The 25,251-nt window shown below is 42.9% G+C and overlaps 2 protein-coding genes across 7 annotated transcripts; one reads left to right on the top strand and one right to left on the bottom strand.

The window, feature by feature from the left end:
* Nucleotides 1–360: 360 nt before the first annotated feature.
* On the bottom strand, nt 361–21,494 carry LOC311633345 (zinc finger protein 587B-like). Of its 6 annotated transcripts, none has more exons than XM_084905934.1 (4): nt 20,785–21,494; nt 19,713–19,839; nt 13,969–15,030; nt 11,434–12,196 (listed from the first exon to the last, which is right to left on the bottom strand). In XM_084905934.1, the coding sequence occupies exons 1-3, from the start codon at nt 20,932–20,934 to the stop codon at nt 13,970–13,972; spliced, it is 1,338 nt and encodes a 445-aa protein (XP_084762060.1). In that variant the 5' UTR covers nt 20,935–21,494; the 3' UTR covers nt 11,434–12,196; nt 13,969. The 6 variants fall into 6 exon arrangements, 5 of the variants coding, with proteins under 5 accessions (XP_084762060.1, XP_084762062.1, XP_084762058.1 ...); XM_084905932.1 differs by having other exon boundaries at nt 11,437–12,842; XR_014796963.1 differs by lacking the exons at nt 11,434–12,196; nt 13,969–15,030; nt 19,713–19,839 and adding exons at nt 361–1,951; nt 7,498–7,624.
* Nucleotides 21,495–21,622: 128 nt separating this feature from the next.
* Nucleotides 21,623–22,897, top strand: LOC311633817 (PRELI domain-containing protein 1, mitochondrial-like; the record flags this gene model as incomplete). The annotated part of the gene is made up of 2 exons (XM_084906842.1): nt 21,623–21,648; nt 21,778–22,897. 2 exons carry the CDS (start codon nt 21,623–21,625, stop codon nt 22,361–22,363), a joined length of 612 nt encoding a protein of 203 aa, XP_084762968.1. The 3' UTR covers nt 22,364–22,897.
* Nucleotides 22,898–25,251: the final 2,354 nt, after the last annotated feature.

Here is a 25,251-nt window from a genome sequence, read left to right as displayed (position 1 = left end):
CGCTGGAGGTAACAGGATAGTAAAGATAAAAATTACGAACAACAAATACATATCTATCAACAAGTGAATCTAAAAATCAAGTGAATTAAAAATCTGAGGAACAGAATAAACTGGTAAATATAATAGCATTAGGGGCATAGAAAGGAAGTGGACTCATAATCCTGAGGGGGAAAAGGGTGTGGGGGGTGCGGGAAGAGATTGGACAAAAATTGTACACCTATGGATGAAGACTGTGGGGGGAAGTAAGGGCAGAGGGTGGGGTGGGAACCAGGTGGATGGGAGAGAATGGGGAAAAAGGAGAAAATTCTAATAATCTGGACAATAAAGATTTATTAAATAAATAAAAAAGAAATACCTTCAGCAACAGAAATATGTAGTAACATAGATCTGACAATAGATCTCTGAAGTTACAAAATGAAACAGATATGTATAGTTCCAACATAAAAATAAATACAACAAAAACACTTATGGGGACTTTACATAATATAGGTGATTACATATATAAGATACAATTCAGACAAATGAGACTTCACAAATTTTCTTATACTATTGTTAAGCCCTAAGAAACAACATTTCGTTCACATCTAAGTAATTACTCTCATTTGGCCTAATACGTACAAAGGAAATTTAGAAATTAGGCTGAGACATATCTCATGTTATCTGCACCCATAATAGCTTTCTCCAGTGTGAACTCTCTGATGATTCTGAAGACCATTGCTACTTTTGAAAGATTTCCCACATTCACTGCATTTATAAGACTTTTCTCCAGTGTGAGAACTTTGATGGTGGTAACAGAAGCTACTCCAATTGATAAATGATTTCCCACATTCACTGCATTTATAAGCCTTTTCTCCATTGTGAATTCTCTGATGACAATGAAGATGATACCTCATGATAAAAGACTTCCCACAATCATTGCATTTATAAGGCTTTTTTCCAGTATGAATTCTCTGATGACAACGAAGGACAGTACTACTGGCAAAAGATTTCCCACATTCACTGCTTTTATCAGGCTTTTCTACAGTGTGAGAACTTTGATAACGGAGGCTACTCAACTTGGTAAATGATTTCTCACATTCACTGCAGTTATAAGGTTTTTCTCCAGTGTGAACTCTCTGATGAAGACAAAGCTCACTACTAGTGATAAAACATTTCCCACATTCACTGCATTTATAATGCTTTTCTCCATTGTGAATTCTCTGATGACAATGAAGGTGATACCTCATGATAAAAGACTTTCCACAATCATTGCATTTATAAGGCTTTTCTCCAGTATGAATTCTCTGATGACAACGAAGGACAGTACTACTGGCAAAAGATTTCCCACATCCATTGCATTTATTAGGCTTTTCTACAGTGTGAGAACTTTGATAACGGAGGCTACTAAACTTGGTAAATGATTTCCCATATTCACTGCATTTATGAGGCTTTTCTCCAATGTGAATTGTCTGATTACTACTGCCAATGTTTTCCTCTAATTCCTTTCTGGTGTAAAAACCTTTTCTCCTTTGAAACGCAAACCGAACCTTACAAATATCATTTGGCCTGTCCTTGGTCTGAGAAGCCTTAAGATGGAAATGTCCTGACCAGGTAAGTGTGCCTGCCTCCCTACAGGTGAAATAATTCTGGTAAACATTGAAATTGCACATGTTTGAAAGTGACATCCTGGCCATATCTCCAATTAACATGCTCTCTCTCAGATGCTGCTGGTGAAATTTTGTACTGAAATAAAATTGTTTTGCACATGCCCCACACCTCAATAGTACATGGATCTGCTGAGTTTCCTGCCCCTCCATTACATGGAAAATGTTTCCCAAGACGAGTCCACAATTCTCACAGGGGTGGCTCTTCTGGGAAGACAAGGCTAACTTGGGATTCCTTGCCTGTGACACTCTTACAGAAATGTTTTGTTGTGCTTGTTCCTCCACATTCTCTGCTCCACAGCAGCAACCTGAACAAAAGGAAACGCTGGTGAAGTACATGTTGACCCTATGAAAACAGAATAACTTCACTACAAATGTTTATCTGTAATAACTATGCATGATTTCATAGAATAATTTTCTGACAAGTGATTTGGACTGTAAGGAAATAGCTGTTACACATTACTTGGCCCCAAAGATTAGTCAATGATGAAAATCTCGCCAAGGCAAGGACAAAAACAGAAAATGGGAAACACAGAAGAGAAAAAAGCTCTACTCATTGATCCTATACAAACGGCTTCTTTTAGGACCTTTCATTCTGGCACCCTCAGTCTGCGTAGGAGAATGTGAATGTGCTCAAACCCACAAAAAACTATTGTATTGGAGCACAAGATGTTCAAGGTCAATACAATAATCTGTGTGCACTCTGCAGGCACAGACTAAGATTGGTTTGCCATAAAGAGAGAACTGTGAAAGAGGTAGAGGGGCAATGTTTAGAGAAGTTAAAGTTATCTGTGCACTTGGAATCCGGGTAGAAATAAATACTATTACACCTGAGGAGTTGGCAAAGTGTCACCAATAAGCAAGTAAATGTAGACTTGGGTGAGGAATGGGTCATGGCAACAAAATACATTTGAACAAAATGAGTTCCTAATTATGACTTAAACAAAGCTCTGGTGTCAAAACTTTTCTAGCAGGCCTTCACCAAGGCATGACTGCCTTTGGGTCCACCCTGTCATTCATCAGGTCATGTTTCTTTTGTGATGTACAAATGATTCTCTCCCATGAATCCCAATGATTCAGCACAGGGGATTCAGATTATATAAATCCAAAAGAAAAAAACAAAACAAAGAGATGCATGCTGAGCATTGTGGAAGAACTACAAAGTGCTACAGTGATCACTGGAAAAAATCTATGTTAGTTACATCAGCAAGATGGAGAGTAAGACAAGTGATAATCCTTTCCACTCTCAGAACAAGTGTGCAGCTATTCATGAATAAAAACAACTGCAAAGGGTTAAGAGTACAATGAAACTCTGGACGGTTTTGCTCAATGCTTGGAGCATTGGCTTGCACACAGGATAGAGGATTGATTCCTTGTCAAGGTCACAAACATGGGTGGAAGTTAGCTGATGCCCCATTAGGTGGGTGTGGGAGGCAACTAGTCAATACATCTCTCTCACATCAATATTCCCCAATCCATCCCTGCTCACTCCTTTCCACTCTCTCTGTCTCTGAAAAGCAGTGGACAAAAGAGTGATGATTAAAAGGAAAAGAGTGCAATTAACACTAAAAGGAATTCAGTAGAGGGAGAAAAAACAAAAAGAGCTGAATTACAAAGAGATGAATAGAGTGGGTTACCAAAGATATTTGGTAGGGTCAGCATGGGGGCCCTGTCCAAAGTATACAGGATGTTCAAGGCCAATCTGAGCTTGGGAATCCTTATCAGTGTGTTCAAGACTAATTTTATATATACAGGCACAAAAGCATTGACACTGCAAGCTACACACTGTGCAGGTGTGCCCTTCTATAACCCAATAACTAATGTTACTATTTCACAAGAATCCACTTTTGTCTAAGCTGATATAAAGTATGTAACTGACCAGCCAATACACAGACACTCGTTTGAATTACTATGTTTGCAATGATTGCTATGTTAGCAGCGGCTATTTAGTATGGCTCCTATGTTGGGGACTGCTTTGTAGGGAAGATACAATATAAAGCAGCCAGTTACAACTGTTTACTTTATAGACTACCTGTAGGGATTAACTGTGAAGAACTGTTTTGTCTAATGATTCCTTGGTAAAATGGCTACTTGGATTTCAATAAAGACTCTCTTATATATACACATGACTTCTCATATCTTCTCCAATAGAAGATGTCCATAAAGGTCCGGTTCATGGGAGAAAAGGACATGTACTTTTCACAGTAAAAAATTTAGCTGAGCCGAAACCGGTTTGGCTCAGTGGTAGAGCGTCGGTCTGCGGACTGAAAGGTCTCGGGTTCAACTCCGGGCAAGGGGCATGTACCCTGGTTGTGGGCACATCCCCGGTGGGGGGTGTGCGGGAAGCAGCTGGTCGATGTTTCTCTCTCATCGACGTTTCTGGCTCTCTCTCTCTCCCTTCCTCTCTGTAAAAAATCAATAAAATATATATTTTTTTAAAAATTAGCTGAAATCGGTTTGGCTCAGTGGATGGAGCAACGGCCTGTGGACTGAAGGGTCCCGGCTTCGGTTTTGGTCAAGGGCATGTACCTTGGTTATGGGCACATCCCCAGTGGGGGTATGCAGGAGGCGGCTGATTGAGGTTTCTCTCTCATGGATGTTTCTAACTCTCTATCTCTCTCCCTTCCTCTCTGTAAAAAAAAAAAATCAATAAAATTGTAAAGAACTCACTATAAATTTCTAAATTAATTTTAAAAATGCAGAGCCCTAGCTGGGTACTTCAGTTTGTGAGAGTGTGGTTTTGATGCACAAAGGTAGTGGGTTTGATTTTTCCATCAAGGTACAAGCACTGGGCAGCCAATAATACATAGATGGGGGGAAGAGCAGAACAATGTCTCTGTCTCTCTCACTCTAAAAGCAATAAATAAATAAATATTAAGTAAATTCAGAAAAGTTCCAGGATAAAATATCAAAATTCAAACATCAGTTCCATATCTAAACATTAACAATAAGTTTTTTTTATAAAGAAAGGAAAAAAGGCCCATTGTCGGTGTTGCTCAGTTGATTGAACATCTTCCCATGAACTGACAAACAAGCAGTTCATATATATATATATATATGTACACACACACACACACACACACACACATATTTATATATTTTTTTATTGATTTTTTTACAGAGAGGAAGAGAGAGGGATAGAAAGTTAGAAACATCGATCAGCTGCCTCCTGCACACTTCCTACTGGGGATGTGCCCACAACCAAGGTACATGCCCCTGATCGGAATCGAACCTGGGACCTTTCAGTTCACAGGCCAATGCTCTATCCACTGAGCCGAAACGGTTAGAGTGACAAGCAGTTCTTTTGTTGGTTAGGGTGTTATAGAACACCGGAGAGAAACAATGCAACATTTAGAGAAATGGAGTTACACTTCATTAGTGCGGGCCTAGAGAAAAAATTGATGTTTCAAATTCTGAGCATCATGAATTTTTATATATTTTTCAGTTCTTTCTCTCCCAAACATGGGGTTTGCGGTTCCCTTTGCAGTTCTTAAAGAGCCCTATGTGTTAGGGCTTAGGGACCTCAACCTAAGACCTGGCCTGGCACCAGCACTGATAACTTTGTCTGGAGAAGGTTTATGGCCTCTCTAAAATGGGAGTAAACAGGTATTGCAGGACAAGACAATTAAAGGAACAGTGACTAGATTCAGATTGCTAGCCCCCAAAAATGTCTCTTTTTCTCCATCAAGGGCACATGCCCAGGTTGTGGGCAAGATCCCAGGTAGGGAGTGTGCAGGAGGCAGTTGATGACTGTTTCTCAGATGGATGTTTCACTCTCTCCCTCTCCATTCCTTTCTTTCTAAAAAATCAACAACAACAAAAAAGAAATGAAGATCACTAGCCGGTTTTACTAAGTGTATAGAGTCAGTCTGAACTGAAAGGTCCCAGGTTCGATGAACGTCAAGAGCACATTCCCAGGATGCTGGCTGGATCACCAGTAGGGGCTATGCAAGAGTCAGCCAATCAATGATTTTCTTTCAACATTGATATTTCTATCTTTCCCTCTCTCTTTCTCTCTGAAATCAATAAAAATATATTAAACATAAATGCATAAATAAAACATTTAACAAGAGAAATGAAGTAGTCAAGTTTACAATAGCACTAAAAAGAATAAAAAACTCAGGAATAAATTCAACCACAAAGATGTAAGATCTGTACACTGAACACTAGAATACAGTGGTGAAAAAAAATGAAAGAAACCACAAAAAAGTAGAAAGATATCTGGTGTTGTTAGCTTTGAAAATGTGTTTTCCTTAAAATATCTACTCTACCCAAAGCAATCTCCAGATTAAATGTAATCCAAATGACAATTCCAATCTGTGAAACCTCCAATAACAAAAGTAATCTTTAGCAAGAACAAAACTGGTGGCATCACACTTCCTGCCTTCAATCTATTACAGTCAAAGCCACCAAACAGTGTGTTACTGAAATACACACAGAAACAAAGACACAAAACCAAAAAACACACACCAGAAAACAAAAAATTAACCAGGCGCATAAATTCAGGTAACCTTTGACAAAATCACAAGAAATTTTTTAAGAAAGGACAGTTTCTTCAATGAGGGGTATTGAAAAAATAGATATTCACATGGAAAACAAGAAAACTACTGATAAACATTTACTCAGATTGCATTAGAGAATTAAATGTCCATGTTAAAACTTTAAAATCCTTCAAGACAACCTAGGGAAAATGCTTTGGAGATTGGTTTTGGACCTGATTTTTGGGGTGTGGCACCAACCACCAGGCAAAAAGAGAAAAATCAGTCCAGACTGAAACAAATGGAAGTGCTTTTTCCCAGGACAATAGCAATTAACAAAATGACATGAAAACGCAAACAATAGGAAGATGAGAGATGATACTTGCAAATCATATGAATAAATTGACGATATTGTGGATTTGGTTCAGATCAACCAATAAAACAAATATTGTGATACAGAGAGAAAGTCATGTTACGTTAACAATATAATGAAGGCTATGAAGAAGACAATAGTGTTGCTGAAAACATTTTATAGGTAAACACTGTTAACCTGCATCTAAGCCTGCTGGAAAAATAGCCACACTAGACTTTTTGAATGCGGAATTGCCAACAACATGAAATTTGTACATAAAACAAGAATGTAATATTTGGGAAGCACAATTAAGCAAATGCAAAAGGAAATGTATCTTATTGTAAACTAGAAAAATATTCAACACACTCATTAGCCATTAAATATAGTTAAAATTAGGACTAAAGCCCCGGCTGGTTTGCCTCAGTGGTTGAGCAGCCATCTATGAACCCAGGAGGTCATGGGTCTGTTCCCGGTCAGAATTCATGCCCGAGTTGCTGGCTCAATCCCCACTACTAGGGGGGCAAGCAGGAGACACCCGATTGATGATTCATTCTCTCTCTCTCTCTCTCTCTCTCTCTCTCTCTCTCTCTCCCTCTCCCTCTCTTTCCCTCCCTCTCCCTTCCTCTCCGATATCAATAAAAAAAAGATATTTACACATAAAAAAGGAATAAGGATGGAGAGATACTTTAAAAATATATACATACAAATGACCAACAGGAATAAAGAATATGTTTTTGCTCACTACTCAACTAGAATTCATTAGGCTCCCTGTCACACAACTAACCACAAACCCTTCCCTATGAGTTCACTATAGCAGGTGTTGTGTCTAAAGGTATAGAAGGAAATAAATTAATTAAAAAAAAATAGAAGTATAGAAAGGGAGCAGTGCAAACAACAAATCCTGCCAACCACTGCAAAAGAACACAAAAACTGGAAAAAGCTAGCAATGTATACAGTCCAGAGATGAGGGGGCTTGGGAAATGCAAAGGCAGATACCAGGAACCAGCCAGAGTGAGGGTCTTACCCAGGGAGGACACGAGTTCAAAGTTCTCCAGCATCACATTCAGGTACAGCTGTCTCTGACCCTCATCCAAGAGGCTCCATTCCTCCCTGGAGAAGTACAGGGCAATGTCCTCAAAGGTCACACCAACCTGTCAGAACGGAGACAATTGAAACCAGAGCTGTCTTTCTCAGGACCTGCCATCCTGCTCTGTACACATCTTCCTCACCCTCAACCTCCTCCAGGGCTCCCCAGTTTAGTGTGGACACCAGGCCCTAATGCCTGTGCTGGCTGCTCTCTTACCACAGTCCCAATTAGTCACTGTGACTGCCCTCAGCACAACAGATAGGCTGGGAAGGGGCACAGCAGAGAAACACCATCTAAGCTCTGGGCCATGCCTACAGGGCCCAGCCTCCCTGCCAAGAAAGACCACTGCAGTCTCCCAGATCAGCCTCCAAGACAAAGAAAAACCTGGGCTTATGTTTCACCCTATATCACCAACACCAACTCTAGCTGGTTTGGCTCAGTGGATAGCGCATTGGACTGCAGGATCCCAGGTTCGATTCTAATGAAGAGCACATGCCCGGGTGGCAGACTGGATACCATGTAGGGGGGTGCAGGAGGCAACCTCTGGATGATTCTCTGTCATTGCTGTTGTCTCTCTCTCCTCTCCCTTCCTCTTTGAAACCAACAAATATACAATGAGTGGCCAGATTATTATGATCTCTGAACGCATAATAACCTGGCCACTCAGTGTACATCCTATATAATAAAAGGCTAAAATGCAAATTGACCCCCCTCCACCTCCGACCAAGAGTTCGACCAGCAGTCAGGCTGGCCAACTGCCCATGTCCCCTCCTCCTGGCCAGTCCCCACCCATGCATGAATTCAAGAATCGGGCCACACACACACAGATGGCAGGTCCTGAGAAAGACAGCTTTGGTTTCAATTATGCGTTCAGAAATCATAATAATCTGGCCACTCAGTGTGTGTGTGTGAGTGTGTGTGTGTGTATGTTTGTTTTAAGTCCCAATACCAAGTCTCTGGGACCATCAGCTCACACTCCCTCCAGATGTGCACACCATTGTGTAATGTCACCCCATCCCCACTTCAGACCCCAGGTTCACTGCCTGAGCTCTGCCCCATTCCTGCTCCACAGCACAGGGCCTCTCAGGGCTCACCCATCACCTTGGCATATGGCATCCAGAGAGAGCTTGAGAGGTTCCTGAGGATCTATAGCACAACCCGATTCCTGGTGGACCCCACAGCCTGGGGAGAGCAGGGCCTGCGGCTCTGAAATCCTCCCTGCCCGTCTCTGACCTTGGATTCAATCCTCACCACCCATCTCCGCAGGGGAATTTCAGACACAAGTCACCCCTGTCCACTCTGCCCCGCACTTCCTGTGTCCTCAGACGCCACCACGCTCCTCTCTCCGCTCCGCCTTCCTCGGGGTCCTTGATGGGGACGGAGCTGCAGGAGGGACAGGCGCGCTGACCCCGGGCTGCTGGGCGGAGGGTGCGGAGGCGGCGAGGGCAGGGGTGGCGGGATGGGGCGCGGACTCACCTCAGCGGAGCCCCTGAGCGAGGCCATGGCTGGGCCGCTGTGCGCGGATCTGGGCGGAGAGCGGAGCGGCCCGGAAGCAGCAGGGGCGCAGGGAAGGGCCTCAGCAAATTCCATTCCCACGTGCGCGCTGAGTGGCGGGGACCCGCCTCTGCCACCACCCGCGGGAACCTTCCACCTGAGGACCAATAGCCGCCCAGAACGCACCGGAAGTCCCGCCCCTGAGCGCGGGTGACGCAAAACAAAGGCCTTTTCTGACCCTTCATTGGCTGAGTGGGCGGCATTCCTCACAAGGCCTTCGGTGTAACATGGTTCCAGAGTCCAAGATGGTAATGGAAGGTTTCTCCATATCAATCCAAGGGAACAGTGCCACCTGCTGGTAGGGGCACCGGGAAATGACCTTCCTTATGAGAGAGACATCTTGAAAATGGCTAAAAAAGAGTTGTTATTTGATCCCCGTGATGCTCATTTTAAGAGATTTGCTTCCCATGAATTGAAGAGTATGAAAACGGTGAATCTTGCTGAAAACCGGTGTGGTTCAGTGGATAGAGAGTCGGCCTGCGGACTGAAGGGTCCCAGGTTCGATTCTGTTGAAGGGCGTGTACCTTGGTTGTGGGCACATGCCCAGTAGGAGGTGTGCAGGAGGCAGTCGATCTGTTTCTAACTCTCTCTCCTTCTCCCTTCCTCTCTGTAAAAAAAAAACACAAAACAATAAAAAATATAAAATTATACTTAAAAAAAAACAAAAGGAAAAAAACAAAACAGACTATATCTCAGTGGATGTGGCCACAGACTGTCAGCCAAAAGGAGTGTGAGGGTGCAGAGATCCAGCCCAAATCCCTGGGGCTTCTGGAGGGTCATTCTCCAAGCCGGCATCAAAGGGAGACAAAGTATAGGTCAGACTCAATAACGATTCCCCTAAAAACCCACTCCAGCTGACAGATGATGGTATTCCAGTGAGGACCGAGGGACAGGGCAGGAGAGTTCTGATCGTTTACAAGTATTGGGGAGGAATCATTTCAACAATGGAAACAGCAGCTACATCAGAGCCACCCTGGTCACCAGCGTCCAGACCCAGGGGGCTTCACCAGCCCTGGTAGACAGACGCTGACCTTGGCTCTGGAGGCAGAAGTGTGGGTTGCAATCCAGCTTCTTATACCTGACGCTTGGTTGCTGAGTAAACTCCGAGAACCTGCTTCCGTTCTGTAACCATGGATTTTCCCAGCAATTCCATATTCGTTTCGAATTCCCAGGTTGTGAGAATGAAAAGAGGAAATCCTCAAAAAGGGAACACTGGGCCCTGACCGGTTTGGCTCAGTGGATAGAGCATCGGCTTGCTGAATCAATGGTCAACAGCATGTACCTTGGTTGTGGGCACATCCCCAGTAGGGGATGTGCAGGAGGCAGCCAATCAATGTTTCTAACTCTCTATCCTTCTACCTTCCTCTCTGTAAAAAAATCAATAAAATATATATATTATAAACAAAAAATGTTTCTGTGGTGAGGCTAGGTGGTTGAGTATCGAACCATGCACCAAGAGCTCCCCAGTTTGATTTGGAGTAAGGGCACATGCCTGGGTTGAGGGTTCCATCCCCAGGAGTGGCGTGCAGAAGGCAGCCAATTGATGTTGATGCATTCATGTTTCTATCTGTCTCTCTCACTCCTCTTTCTCTAATATAAACTTTAAAGATATTTTAATTTAAAATGCTTTTATTTATTTTTAAATATCTTTTTATTTATCTCAGAGAGAAAGGGAGAGGGAGAGACAGAAACATCAATGATGAGAATCACTGGCTGCCTTCTGAACACGCCCCACTTTAGACCGAGCCAGCAACCCAGGTGTATGGAATTGAACTTGGGACCCTTCAATCCATATGCCGATTTTCTATCCACTGAGCCAAACCAGCTAGGGCAAAAACATGTTTTTATTGCCGAAACCGGTTTGGCTCAGTGGATAGAGCATCGGTCTGCGGACTGAAGGGTCCCAGGTTTGATTCTGGTCGGGGGCATGTACATTGGTTGCGGGCACATCCCTGGTGTGGGGTGTGCAGGAGGCGGCTGGTCGATGTCTCTCTCTCATTGATGTTTCTGGCTCTCTATCTCTCTCCTCTCCCTTCCTCTCTGTAAAAAATCAACAAAATATATTAACAAAAAAAAACACACGTTTTTATTGATTCCACAGAAGGGAGAGGAAGAGAGAGACAGAAACATCAATGATGAGAGAGAATCATTGATCAGCTCCCTCCTGCACGCACACTACTGGAAATTGAGCCCACAAATCAGGCATGTGCCCTTGACCAGTATCAAATGAGGGCCCTTCAGTCTGCAGTCCAATGCTCTATTCATTGATCCAAAATGTATTCAAGTATATATATACATATATATATATTTTTTTAAACATATTTTATTGATTTTTTACAGAGAGGAAGGGAGAGGGATAGAGAGCTAGAAATGTCGATGAGAGAGAAACACCGATCAGCTGCCTCCTGCACACCCCCCACTGGGGATGTGCTTGCAACCAAGGTACATTCCCCCAACCGGAATTGAACCCGGGACCCTTCAGTCCACAGACCGACGCTCTACCACTGAGCCAAACCGGTTTCAGCCAACTATATTTTTTTAAAAGGTAAAACATATTAAAATATATATCAATGCAAAAAAAAAAAAAATCATCTCCTAAATAAAAAATGGAACACAATGAGTGAAATTCCAATATCCACCTTTGTTGTTCCAATGTGTTTTTATTGAAGAAAATTGCCAAAACTACTCTTTTGTTTACTACATTGGACTCGGCTCCCTGGTGGTCCTTGGGAATCACAAAGTCTGGGCATAACAGGGGTTAATAAAAGATTTCTTAGGACACAAGAAAGCACTCACTAAAAAGAAAAATGATAAAATAGAAAAGAAAAAAAAAGAAAATTGCCAAAACTAATAGCACATTAGAGCATATGATCAGCAGTTTTAATCAAGATACAGACACAGGTTGAAACCGGTTTGGCTCAGTGGATAGAGGATCAGTCTGTGGACTGACAGGTCCCAGGTTCGATTCCAGTCAAGAGCATGTACTTGCGGGCACATCCCCAGTAGGGGGTGTGCAGGAGGCAGCTGATCGATGTTTCTCTATCATCGAAGTTTCTAGCTCTCTATTCCTCTCCTTTCCTCTCTGTAAAAAAAACAATAAAATTATTTATTTTTTTTAAAAGATATAGACACAGAAAATACACATCTGACAAAAGATACACCATAAATTTTCAGAAAAAATACAACCAAACAGTGAGGTAGCAGGACAAAGTTACCAAGAAAAAATTGTTTACTGAATGATTTATCAAATAAAAGATTCTCTAGGATGTGAATGTGTATCCCTCACACACTGTTTAGAAATGGAAAAATGTACAATCAGTTTTCCCTGGAGCCCCTCAGATCTGTGTACACACTGCTCCTATAGTCTTCTCCTCAGAAACATTTCTGGATGCACATTTAGATGAGGACCATTCCACTTGATGGGCCGCAGTCTCATCCAACAACAATTAGTTCAGTGTTTCTGCAGTGAAAGGGGTTCCCCTCACTGCGATGGTCCTCCAACCAGTGACCATCCCCCATGGAACTGAAGGCATTTGGGCACATGGCCCTCTGCAAGACCTGGGTAGGAGGTTCCCTTCAAATGTCTTAGCATCCCCTGAAAACAAGAAAAAATTTCACGCTGCTCCCAGACATACTTGAGGTTATCACAGCTACCCCCTCTTTGCAGTGATCTCTGTGTCTAAAAGCATCCATCTGCACATGAAGGACTAGTGGGTCCACAGTGTTTCCTAGAAAAATACAGGCAGAAATGTAAATTATGCAAACACTGCTGAGCTAATTTCTGCATCATACAGTTCCTCAAGGGCAAAGAATGTTTGAGACCCCTAAGAGCTTTTCACCTCATCAGGCTTACAGAGCCCCAATCTCTATGAACTAACCCAGTGGTTGGCAAACTCACGAGCTTCATGTGGCTCTTTGGCCCCTTGAGTGTGGCTCTTCCACAAAATACCATGGCCTGGGCGAGTCTACTTTGAAGAAGTGGTATTAGAAGAAGTTTAAGTTTAAAAAATTTGGCTCTTCAAAGAAATTTCAATTGTTGTACTGTTGCTATTTGGCTCTGTTGACTAATGTGTCTGCCGACCAGTGAACTAACCCATAGAGTCAATAGAACACCCAAGATTAAAGAAGTCTTAGGATAAAACCTTCATTATTTTACAAACTAAAGAGACCTGAGACTGGCAGTTCTCCCACTGATGACTAAGGCACTCAATAAATTTATCACTGGCATCTAGGGAAAGCATGTCCCTGAAAATGGCAGTCACACTACATTATGTTTACTGGGGCCAACAGTAATGAGTCCTATGTGGCAATGCATGACAGGGAAACAGGAAGAACTAAGGGCTCAGGTATTCCTAATTTTTTTCAACACACAACAGAGTTAGCTTCCCTGGGCACATGAGGATGGTGATTGATGCCATTTGCAGGGACTTTATCGGTGGATCAGGGGAAATACCTTCAGTGACAGAAATATGCAGTGAAACAGACCTGGCAATACGTATATGATGTTAGAAAGTACAACACAGATACATATGATACCAACATAAATACAAACACAACAACAAAAGCAGTTTGGGAGGATGTTAGATAATGTAGGGGGATTAAATGTATGAGATATAATTCAGACAAATGAGATGTCACAAATATTCTTATTCTATTGTTAAGTCCTAACTAAGAAACTACATTTCCTACACATCTAACAAATTTCTCACATTTGGGCTCTTATGTGCAGAGTGAATTTAAGAAATTTGGCTGCGAGAGACTTCAAAATAATTGCACTCATAATGGCCTTCTCCAGTGTTAACTCTCCAATGATATTGGAGACCATTGCTCTTGAAAAAAATTTCTCACACTCACTTCATTTATAAGGCTTTTCTCCTGTATGAACTCTCTGATGACGACGCAGGGCAATGCTCCAGGTAAAATATATCCCACATTCATTGCATTTATAAGGCTTTTCTCCAGTGTGAATTCTCTGATGACAATGAAGGGCAGTGCTACTGCTAAAAGATTTCCCACATTGACTGCAATTATAAGGCTTTTCTCCGGTGTGAATTCTCTGATGACAATGAAGGTCACTGCTAGTGGTAAAAGATTTCCCGCAATCACTGCATTTATAAGGCTTTTCTCCAGTGTGAACTCTCTGATGACGACGAAGGTCAGTGCTTCTGGGAAAAGATTTCCCACATTCATTGCATTCATAAGGCCTTTCTCCACTGTGAACACTCAGATGATAATGGAGGCCATTTCTACTGGTAAAAGCTTTCCCACATTCACTGCACTCAAAAGGCTTTTCTCCACTCTGACGTCTCTGTTGATAATGAAAGCTGGAAAATTTGGTAAAATATTTTCCACGTTCAGAGCACATAAAACACTGGCTTCCATCATGGACACCGTTTTCCTGAATAAAGATGTGGTTGCAACTAATGTCTTTCTTACATTCTTTTCTGGTATAATCATTTTTTCTCCTTTGAAATGTCATCCCACGCGTTGAAATAGCATTTGGACTGTCCCTGGTATGAGTAGCCTTTAGGTGGAGATGTCCGGACTTGGTAAGGACACCCTGTCCAACCTCCCCGCATGTCAAACGATTCTGGGACACATTGAAATTGCAGCTGTTTGCACAGGAGATCTGGTCCACACCGCTCATGAAAGTCTTCTCTCTCACATGCTGTTGGTGAATTTCTGCACTGAAATAAAACTGTTTTGCACATGCCCCACACCTCAACAGTATCTGTGGATGGTGTGCTCCCTGCAGCTCCATCACGTGGAAAATGTTTCCCAAGACCAGCTCACAATCTTCACAGGGGTGGCTCTTCTGGGAAGTCAAGGCTAACTTGGGATTCCTTGCCTGTGACACTCTTATAGAAATGTTCTTCTCAGTTGCTGCCTCCATATTCTCTGCTCCACAACAGCAACCTGAACAAAAGGAAATGCTGGTGAGGGACATGATGACCTTATGAAAACAGAATATCTTCACCATAAATGTTTATCTGTCATGACTAGGCCTGATTCCAGTAGCTCAGTTGGTGAGTGTGTGGTCCCTATGCACCAAGGTTATGGGTTTGATCCCCCATCCAGGGAGAGCCAGTGAATGTAGAGATGGGTAGAACAGCAGATCAATATTTCCATCTCTCTCTTTCTCTGTCTCCCTTCCTGTCTCTAAAATCAATAAATAATGGATGGCTAGTATGGCTCAGTGTGATTCAACATCAACCCATGAACTAGGAGGTCACAATTCAATTCCTTGTCCAGGCACATGCACAGGTGAAACATCTGTACAATGAACACTATAATACAGTGATGAAAGGAATGGAAGAAAACAAAAATAAGTTGAAAGACACCCTGTGTACATAAATTTGAAAAAGAAATATCGTGAAGATATCTATAGTACACAAAGGATCTACAGAATAAATCTAATCACGGTGATCACTCCAATGGTATTTTTCAAAGAAATGAAACGAGAATTTTGAAATGTATGGAACTGAAAGACCTCTACTAACAAAAGCAATCTTGAGCAAGAACAAAGCTGATGGCATCAGTTTATTGCAAAGAGAAAACAAGCGAAGAGTGTGCTGCTGCAGAAACACAGACACATAAATCAACAGTACAGAAGAGAAAACGCAGAAATAAACCCAGGCACATACTTTCAAGTAATCTTTGACTAAGCTGCAAGACATGGAAGAAATGTGTCAATGAATGGCGTTGCTAAAAATCGATATTCACAAGTAAAACAACAAAAGTGGACACCACTTCTAAAATGTAACTCAACCTGCAGGACAGAATTAAATATCATCACTAAAACTTAAAACTCCTCAGAACAGCCCAGAGAAAAAGTTTTGGAGGTTTGATTTGGACAGGATTTTCTGAATGTGACACCAACCACCAGACAAAATAGAAAAAATAAACAGTCCACACTGCAACAAATAAAGAAAAATAGCTTCTTCACAGCACAAAAAAAAGAAAAGAAAAATGAAATGAAAAGGCAATCTAGAGGATGAGAGAAAGTATTCACAAATCATATGAAGGAATCACTTGGAGATATTGTGCATTCAGTTCTGATCAGTATAATAAAGCGAATACTGCGATACAGACAGAAATTCACACAAATAGTTGGAGTTCCCAGGGAATAATAAAAGTATGTTAAAACTATACTGCAGGCTAATAACAAAGCAATGACTCTGTCTCAAAAGCAAGTTCCATATAACTTCATTAAAAGTACTTTAATGCTTTGACTGAAAGCTCGTAGATATTTAAAGAATCTTGATCAATACTTTGTCAGATTACAAATACTAATCCACATTAGTTCCTTGTATACATAGCCTTCAACGCCACTGAAAAGATAGCAATGAGATTCATAAATGAAAAGCATCTAGAGGTAATTTTAGACTTTAAGATTTCCATGCTAATAACCACTTTGCAAGCTCAGGCAGAAGTTTCATTCAATGCTTCACTGAAGAACTACTCTGAGGAGTTAGGCTTCCAGGACATATAACAATGCTCCCAAGAGACTGGGCTCACCAGATGGGATTGTATTTTGACAGACCCTTATCTGGGGCTGTTCAGAAACTGTACCCTGTCAATACTCCTAGATGGTAGGTCATGTGACTACAATCAATATTATAGCTGGAATTGCATTATGTTGCTCTTTCTATATTGGCTTAGATACTGTGCATAACTATAAGAGCTGAGATGTTGACGAATATGAAATCCAAAAACATAAAGAATGAGATATGGCCGAAACCGGTTTGGCTCAGTGGATAGAGCGTCAGCCTGTGGACTGGAGGGTCCCAGGTTCGATTCCGGTCAAGGGCATGTACCTTGGTTGAGGGTACATCACCAGTAGGGGGTGTGCAAGAGGCAGCTGATCGATGATTCTCTCTCATCCATGTTTCTAACTCTCTATCTCTCTTTTCCTTTCTGTGAAAAATCAATTAAAAAAAAAATATATATATATATAAAAGAATGAAATATGTCTATATGAACCCTGTTTTAAGACTGTACTGGATAGCCCTAGCAAGTCTGGCTTAGTGGATTCTGTGGGACTGAAGGGTCCCAGGTTAGATTCTAGCCAAAGGCACATGCCTAGATCATGGGCTGCATGCCCAGTGTGGGGTGGGCAGGAGGCAACCAATCAATGATTCTCTCTCATCATTAATGTTTCTCTCTCTCCCTCTCCCTTCCTCTGTAAAATCAATAAAAATATATATTTTTTTAAATGTAAAAAAAAAAAAAAAAAAAAAAAAAGACTATCTTGGAAAGGTCCCTTCCATGCATGACTTTTCATGAGAAAATATGTAGGGTGGGGCAAAAATAGGTTTACAGTTATTCATTTGGAAACTCTATCTAATAGGGTAATATGCAAATTGTTCAGGACACTGTCACAGTAACGACCAATCAGCAGGCTGTAGGCGAAGGCCTGGGCCTGGAGTTAGGCACATGCCTACACAGAAGGAAGCCTCCACTGCGGCCCCACCACCTGGGGTCCTCAAACCTCCACTGTGACCAGGCCCAGGGTCTGCAGGTCTCCCCCAGCTCCGGTCTACCTCCTTTGAGCAATCCATCAAGGAGACCTGGATGGGTGGGCGGGGACTACCACTTTGGCCAATGGTTCTGGGGGCTCCTGCACTATGACAGGGCACAAACCAGGCTGGGGATTCCCCCAGCCCTGGAGTACACAAATTTCATGCATCGGACCACTAGTAATATAATAATTAATAAATATTAACAGATACTCTAATTCCTCCATTTTTCCCATTTAATAAAAGTTTTTAAATTGTAAAAAATAATAAAAACTAAGATTACATCCTAACCGGTTTGGCTCAGTGGACCTAGAGCATTTGTTGGTCTACAGACTGAAGGATCCTGGCTTTGATTCCAGTCAAGGGCCTGTACCTTGGTTGTAGGCCCATACCTGGTGCTGGATGTGAAGGAGGCAGCTGATTAATGTTTCTAACTCTATCCCGCACCCTTCCTTTCTGTAAAAAATCAATAAAAGTGTATTTTAAAAAACAAAAACTAAGAATACAAGAAGAAACCCATGTTTCACTTGTAACTTTAAGCCTATTTTTTCCCTGCTCTGTATACACAGTATATTTCATATCGTAAAATTTAACCTGTTGTGTAAGTGGTTTCTAGCTCTTCCTCCATAAGACATGGCTGGTAGATGCTGTAATTTACACAGGCTACAAGGTCTGCATTTAGAAATGTGTATGTCCACCTCTTGATCACAGTCACTGACTAAATCCCATGCACAAAAAGACAATTAGGAAACATTCAGTTTGACTTTTTTTTTTAAATAAACTTATGTTGCAGATTACATCCATTTTCTGTATTCATTTGTTCTTCTAGAAGTTAATATAATGTGGAGTCATGTTCATAATTATGCAAAAAATGTTTATTGAAGTGATTCCAATAGTATTTTGTTCTAATACTTGTAGAATGATCTTTATTTTCCTAATTTACTTTTAAAAAATATATTTTATAGATTTTTTACAGAGAGGAAGAGAGAAGGATAGAGAGCTAGAAACATCGATGAGAGAGAAACATCAACCAGCTGCCTCCTGCACACTCCCTACCAGGGATGTGCTCACAACTAATGTACATGCACTTGACCAAGATCGAACCTGCAGACTGATGCTCTATCCACTGAGCAACACCGGTTTCGTCCTAACTTTTTTTTTAACTGCATAACTATAAAACCAAGAAATGTTCTCCCATGCCTTTAAAAAAAAGAAATGACTTAATTTTTTTATTGGAAAGTATTTGTAATACTGCAAAGATGAATCCTATATATGTACAATGAAAATCATATCGTAAAGTTTTTTTGTTTTTTTTAAAATATATTTTATTGATTTTTTACAAAGAGGAAGGGAGAGAGATAGAGAGCCAGAAACATCAATGAGAGAGAAACATCGACCAGCCGCCTCCTGCACACCTCCCACCAGGGATGTGCTCTACCACTGAGCCAAACCGGTTTCGGCCATATCGTAAAGTTTTAAAAAACATATTTTACTGCTAAAAACTAGTAACAAGCATCTGAACTTGTCAGAAAAATAGTGGCACTAGACTTGCCGAACCCAGGGTTGCCAGAAACATGGAATTAATAAAAAAAAGAGGACATGGGGGAGTAATACCTGCAAAGCACAATTAAGCACATGCAAAAAAAATGTGTTCCTCTACCTAATAGGCAATTAATCTATAAAATAAACAAGGTATTCAAAAGATTCTTTAACCAAAAAATACAGTTCATAAGCAAGATGAGGATATAGAAACCATTCTTCAAAAACTATGTACAAATGACCAACAGAAACATAAAAAATGCTTTATTTACTGATCCAGGTGGAATCCCTCAGGCTTCCTGCAACACTACCAACCACAAGTCTTTCCCTGTGAACTAAGTCCAGCTAGAAGAATAGGGACTTCAGGAATAGAGGGGAGCAGTGAAAACAGACCAACCCTCTCCAGGACAGCAACTACCCAGCAAACTAGAAAATCAAGCAGAAACCCATTCTACATGGGAGGACACAGCACACCCTGGGGATGGGGCCTGGGAAATCCCAAAGCCAAGTCCAGGTCACTGGTGACAGTGAGGGTCTTACCCAGGGAAGATACAAGTTCAAAGTTCTCCAGCATCACAGTCAGGTACAGCTGCCTCTGACCCTCATCAAGGAGGCTCCATTCCTCCCTGGAGAAGTACAGGGCAACGTCCTCCAAGGTCACGCCAACCTGTCAGAATGGAGACAACTGAAACCACAGCCGTCTTTCTGAGAACCCCATTTCTACTTCTTACACACCTTCCCCCCTCAACCTCCTCCAGGGCACCCGGTTAGTGTGGACACCAGGCTCTAATGCCAGTGCAGGCTGCTCTCTCATCACAGTCCCATTACTCACTGGGATCGCCCTCAGCAGAGCAGCTGGGTTGGGTGGGAAGGATTGGGAGAGTGGAGGAGAGCAATGCCATCTAAGCTCTGGGGATACCTGCAGGACCCCAGCCTTCCTGCCAAGCAATCCCACTGCAGCCTCCTAGATCATGCCTCCCAGACAAAGCCAAGCCTGAGTTTACGCTTCACCTTTATGTCCCCATACCAGGTCCAGGGAACAATCAGCTCACACTTCCTCCAGATGTGCACACACTGGGTAATGCTTATCCCCTTCCCATCTTCAGTCCCAGGTTCACTCCCTCAGCTCTGCCCCCTTCCTGCTCCAATGCCACTGGGTCTCGCTGGGCTCCCCCGTGAACTTGGCACATGGCATGTGGAGAAGCCTGTCTTCCAGCGGGTCCAGGACCACCCCAGGCCCCTGAGGGACCCCACAGCCGGGAAAGCCCCCATGAGGCTGTGAGTCCTCCCTGCAGCCTCTGATCTGCCCGCCGATCCTCACAGCCACACCCTCAGGGGAACCTCAGAGGCCGGTCACCCCTGTCCTCTCCGCCCCGCACTGGCTGTGTCCTCAGAAGCCACCGCGCTCCTCCCTCCCCTCCGCCTTCCTCACGGTCCTCCCCGCGGACGGAGCTGCAGGACCGGACAGGCGCCTGCACCCAAAAATCGGGACTTTTTTAAAACGCCGCGGGACAAATTGTTGAAAATCGGAGCTGTCCCGCCAAAAGCGGGACGTCTGGTTACCTGTGTTCGGTGTGAGGAGGTGGCGAGGGCCCGGGGGACACAAACTCACCTCGGCCACCCGCCTCCACACCGGCGCCGCCATTGGCCTCCGTGGGCGCAGCGGGGCGGGAGCGGCAGCCGCTGCGGGAGCGGCGGTCCCAGTCCGGGCCCCGGCGCGTGCGGTGCGCGGGCATCCTGCACCCCCGGACGCTCCCCCCATGGGCTGTGAGGCGGGAACACCACTCTCCTGCCTTCTCTCTGTGACTAGGAGCTCCTGACCGCCTGAGACAGACCTGACAGAAGACAAAATCCCGCCTTCCTGACTACGGCTCCGCCCCACAGAACGGGGGACCGGAAATGCCTATTCTGAGCCTCCATTGGCTCGGCCTGGTGGCAGTCCATGCATGGCCTTCTGGGTAATGTAGTTCCCATGCCCCGAGGCCAGGATCCTGTATTTCCTCTGCTGACTCCAGTGGATTTAAGTGCAAATAGTCCAAGAACACGCCTTGTATGCTCAGGGCAGTTAGACAGACAGGAGCAGGGCAAGGACTGGAGGAGAGATGGGCCCTGAGACGTACTTCTCACCACTCCAACTCCTTTGAAGCCGGCAATGGGGGAACCTGTGTATTGTAGAACTGACATTTAATTCCAAGGACTTAGAAAGAAGGTAGACATAGTTTTGACATAATAGAGGGCAGAGAGGCAAAGGAAAAAGGAAGTAAATTGAGAAACTGAAGGGTTTGTGTAAGGAGCAGAGGATCTGTAAAGAATTAGTGTTGAGGAAATAATAATAGTGAGATTCTCTCTTCCTCTTTGTAAAAAATCAATAAAATATATATTTAAAATAATAATAATAATAATAATAATAATAATAATAATAATAGTAATAATAATAGCTCATGTTGCTCATGGCGGCGGCTGCTGTTGGGGTGCAGTGGGGCGGTGACTGAGCTGGTGCCTGGCAGGCGGGCTTGCGCCTAGCCTGGCCTCCATGTGCCTCCCGGGCTCCAAGCCCCTGATGCTGCTCTCGTGCTGACCCCGCCCGGCTGGGACAATGGTGAAGCATTTCCTGGGCCACAGCGTGCCCGAATCCCTATAGCAAACATGTCTTGACGGAAGACATAGTGCACCGGGAGGTCACCCCTGACCAGAAGCTCCTGTCCCGGAGACTCCTGACCAAGACCAACAGGATGCCCTGCTGGGCTGAGCGACTATTTCCTGCCAATGTTGCTCACTCAGTGTACATCCTGGAGGATTCCATTGTGGACCCACAGAACCAGACCATGACCACCTTCACCTGGAACATCAACCACGCCCAAGTGATGGTGGTGGAGGAACGATGTGTTTACTGGACTGAAATCCACCGGGAAGCTTGGGTCTCCTCTAGCTTATTTGGCGTCTCCAGAGCTGTCCAGGAATTTGGTCTCGCCCGGTTCAAAAGCAATGTGACCAAGTCAATGAAGGGTTTTGAATACATCTTGGGGATGTATTCAAAGCTGCAAGGGGAGGCTCCTTCCAAAACCCTAGTTGAGACAGCCAAGGAGAAGGCAAAGGAGACGGCACTGGCAGCTACAGAGAAGGTCAAGGACCTCGCCACCAAGGCAGCCACCAAGAAGCAGCAGCATCAGCAGCAGCAGCAGTTTGTGTAGCCAACGCAGACCCTGTGCAGCAGCACACCACCCCACCAGCTGCACTCCCTCTGCCCTCCCCCTGTATTTTATTATTAAAAGTCAACTTCCAGCCTGAGCTACTCTCTGGGAAGTGGGTTGGAGGTGGGATCTGTCTGGCATCTACAATGCATCAGACATGCTATCCATGTCTGAGCCAGGCCTGCTTCTTCCTGCCTTGGACGGCTAGGAGGGACTTGCCCAGGGTCACAGACAGCATGAAGGCAAGGTGGTCATAAACACTAGACTGTAAGCTCGACGAGGGCAGGGACCTTTTTGTTCTCTGCTGTGTCCCAAGCATCTGGAACAATATCTAGCTCATAATAGACACTCAATAAATGTTTGTTGAATTAAAAATAAAATAAAACAATAGCTCATGTCTACTAACCTCCAGGCCTGCATGTAGCTACATTCCTCACCCTGGCCTTTTCCCTGTTATAAACCTGTTCCCTACACTTGTTAGAAGGCAGGATCTAATGCTGGCAAGCACCCTTTGTTTTGTTTTGTGTTTTTATTTTTTTTAATATATTTTATTGATTTTTTTGGCATAAGAACAGACATATAGACCAATGAAATAGAGAACTCAGAAATCGACCCAAACCACTAGGTTCAATTAATATTTGACAAAGGAGGCAAGAACATACAATGGAGTCAAGACAGTCTCTTCAATAAATGGAGTTGGGAAAATTGGACAGATACATGCAAAAAATGAAACTAGACCAGCAACTTCCACCATACATGTATTATCCTTTGTATTATTAAAGCTTTTGTCATATATTATTTTCATTAGCAAATCATCCCATGACAATGGATCGTGTAGAGAAGAATGTTAAGAAAAGAAAATATAGCCAAAACCGGTTTGGCTCAGTGGATAGAGTGTCAGCCTGTGGACTGAGAGGTCCCACGTTCAGTTCCGGTCAAGGGCATGTACCTGGGTTGCGGACACATCCCCAGTGGGGAGGGGGGTGCAAGAGGCAGCTGAGCTGGTCGATGACTCGATGACTCTCTCTCATCGATGTTTCTCTCTCTCTCTCCCTTCCTCTCTGTAAAAGAATCAATAAAATATTAAAAAATTATTGTCCTTAAAAAAAAAAGAGGCAGCTAATCGATGATTCTCTCTCATCGATGTTTCTAGCTATCTATCTCTCTATCTCTTCCTCTCTGTGAAAAATCAATAAAATATATTATAAAAAAAAGAAAAAACAAAATATTCATGATAAAGTATAAGCTATTGGTGGTATATTCAAAGGTCAGAAAAAAATGAGTTACTAATGTATCTTTAATGAAACTGTAAGTACTTATGAAATATAAAATAAAGCAGGAAAATACTTAGAAAAAGCAAAGTTCTCTATAAAAATGGCAAGTAAATCCATGATTACTGGGAGAGCTGTGAAGAACAGGGACAGATTAAATAAGGTCATGAAGGAACTACAGTGACAGATACGGTCAGCATTATCACTATAATGATATTTTCAGTTTCATGCACACAAGAAGATTTACAAAATACTATACTAAACACGTATTTTACTGATTATAGCTTTTAAGATTGGTTCAAAATAAAAAAAAAAAAAACGTGTAAGTTCAAATATACTGAAAAAATAGGTTTGGCAAATCTATATTCAATCCACCTTCTTATGCTCTCTGGGTGACACTTTCGCCTCAGTGACAGAAAATATAATAAGCAATGAAGAACTTTTCACCCAAACCAACAAGAATGCTGGCTGAATCACACAAGCCCCATCCCTAAACTACAGACGCCCTTTGCCTCTGTTCTTCCTTTCCTGCCAGCTCACCAATGGCTCCGAGTTGAACATCTGAGAAGGATACAGGAAGCCACAAAACCTCTTGATTATATTCAATGACAATGACTGTGTCCACAGAAGATAAATATGCCTGGAAATCCTCACATCTGTGTATACCCTGCTCCTATAGTCTTTTTCTCAGAAATGTTCCTGGATGCATGTTTAGATGAGGAACATTCCATCTACTGAGCTGCGATTCCCTCCAAAACTCTTTAGGTCAGTGTTTCTGCAGTGAAAGGGTTTCCCCTAACTGAGATGGTCCTCACACCAGTGACCATCGCCCATGGAATTGAAGGCATTAGGGCACATGGCCCTCTGGAAGACCTGGGCAAAAGATTACCTTCAAATGTATGGTCATCCCTTGAAAACAAGAAAAAATTCACACTGCTGGAAACATACTTGATGTTGTCACAGCTACTCCCTTTATGGAGTGATCTCTGTGTCTCAAAGCATCCATCTGCACATGAGGACGACAGAGGCCACAGTATTTCCTAGGAAGATATGGGCAGCAATGAGAATTTGGCAAACTGCTGAGCTAATTTCTGCACCATATTGTTCCCTGAAAAGCAAAGAATGTTTGAGACCCCAGAAAAGTTATTCACCTCATCGTGCTTGGAGAACCCCGATCTCCATATAAGCTAACCCACACAGTAAATAGGACACTCAAGATAAAAGAAGCCTTAGGAAGAAGTCTTCATTATTTTACAAAGAGAGACATGAGACTGGCAATTCTTGCAATGATGACTTATGCACCCAATAAATTCATCACTAGCATCTAGGAAAAGTGTGATCTTGACAATGGCAGTCCCTCTGCAATACTATGTTTTCTGGGCCAACATGAATCAGTCCTACATGCCAACGGGTGAGAGCAAAAACAATTACCAACCAAGGACTCAAGTATTCCTAATTTTCTTCAACAAATTAGAAAACAGAGTTAGCTTCATTGGGCATATGAGGATGGGGGATTGATGCCATCTGTAGGGGCTTTATACATGGTTCATATAAAATACCTCCAGCCAGCTGGGACCGGTTTGGCTCAATGGATAGAGCATCAGCTTGGGGACTGAA

Source organism: Pipistrellus hanaki (genome assembly GCF_964339955.1).
Source record: "Pipistrellus hanaki genome assembly, chromosome: 15".
Classification (NCBI taxonomy): Eukaryota; Metazoa; Chordata; class Mammalia; order Chiroptera; family Vespertilionidae; genus Pipistrellus; species Pipistrellus hanaki.
Note: the sequence above shows the minus strand (reverse complement) of the source record. Positions and strands in the feature narration are given on the sequence as shown.

Excerpts from the sequence above, each read along its gene's own strand:
- LOC311633345 (XM_084905934.1), bottom strand. The coding sequence starts at position 20,934 with ATGGGGGGAGCGTCCGGGGGTGCAGGATGCCCGCGCACCGCACGCGCC. Across the intron at positions 19,840-20,784 it reads TGTGGAGGCGGGTGGCCGAG|GTTGGCGTGACCTTGGAGGA; the intron begins GTGAGTTTGTGT and ends CCATTCTGACAG. Across the intron at positions 15,031-19,712 it reads TGAACTTGTATCTTCCCTGG|GTTGCTGTTGTGGAGCAGAG; the intron begins GTAAGACCCTCA and ends CCTTTTGTTCAG.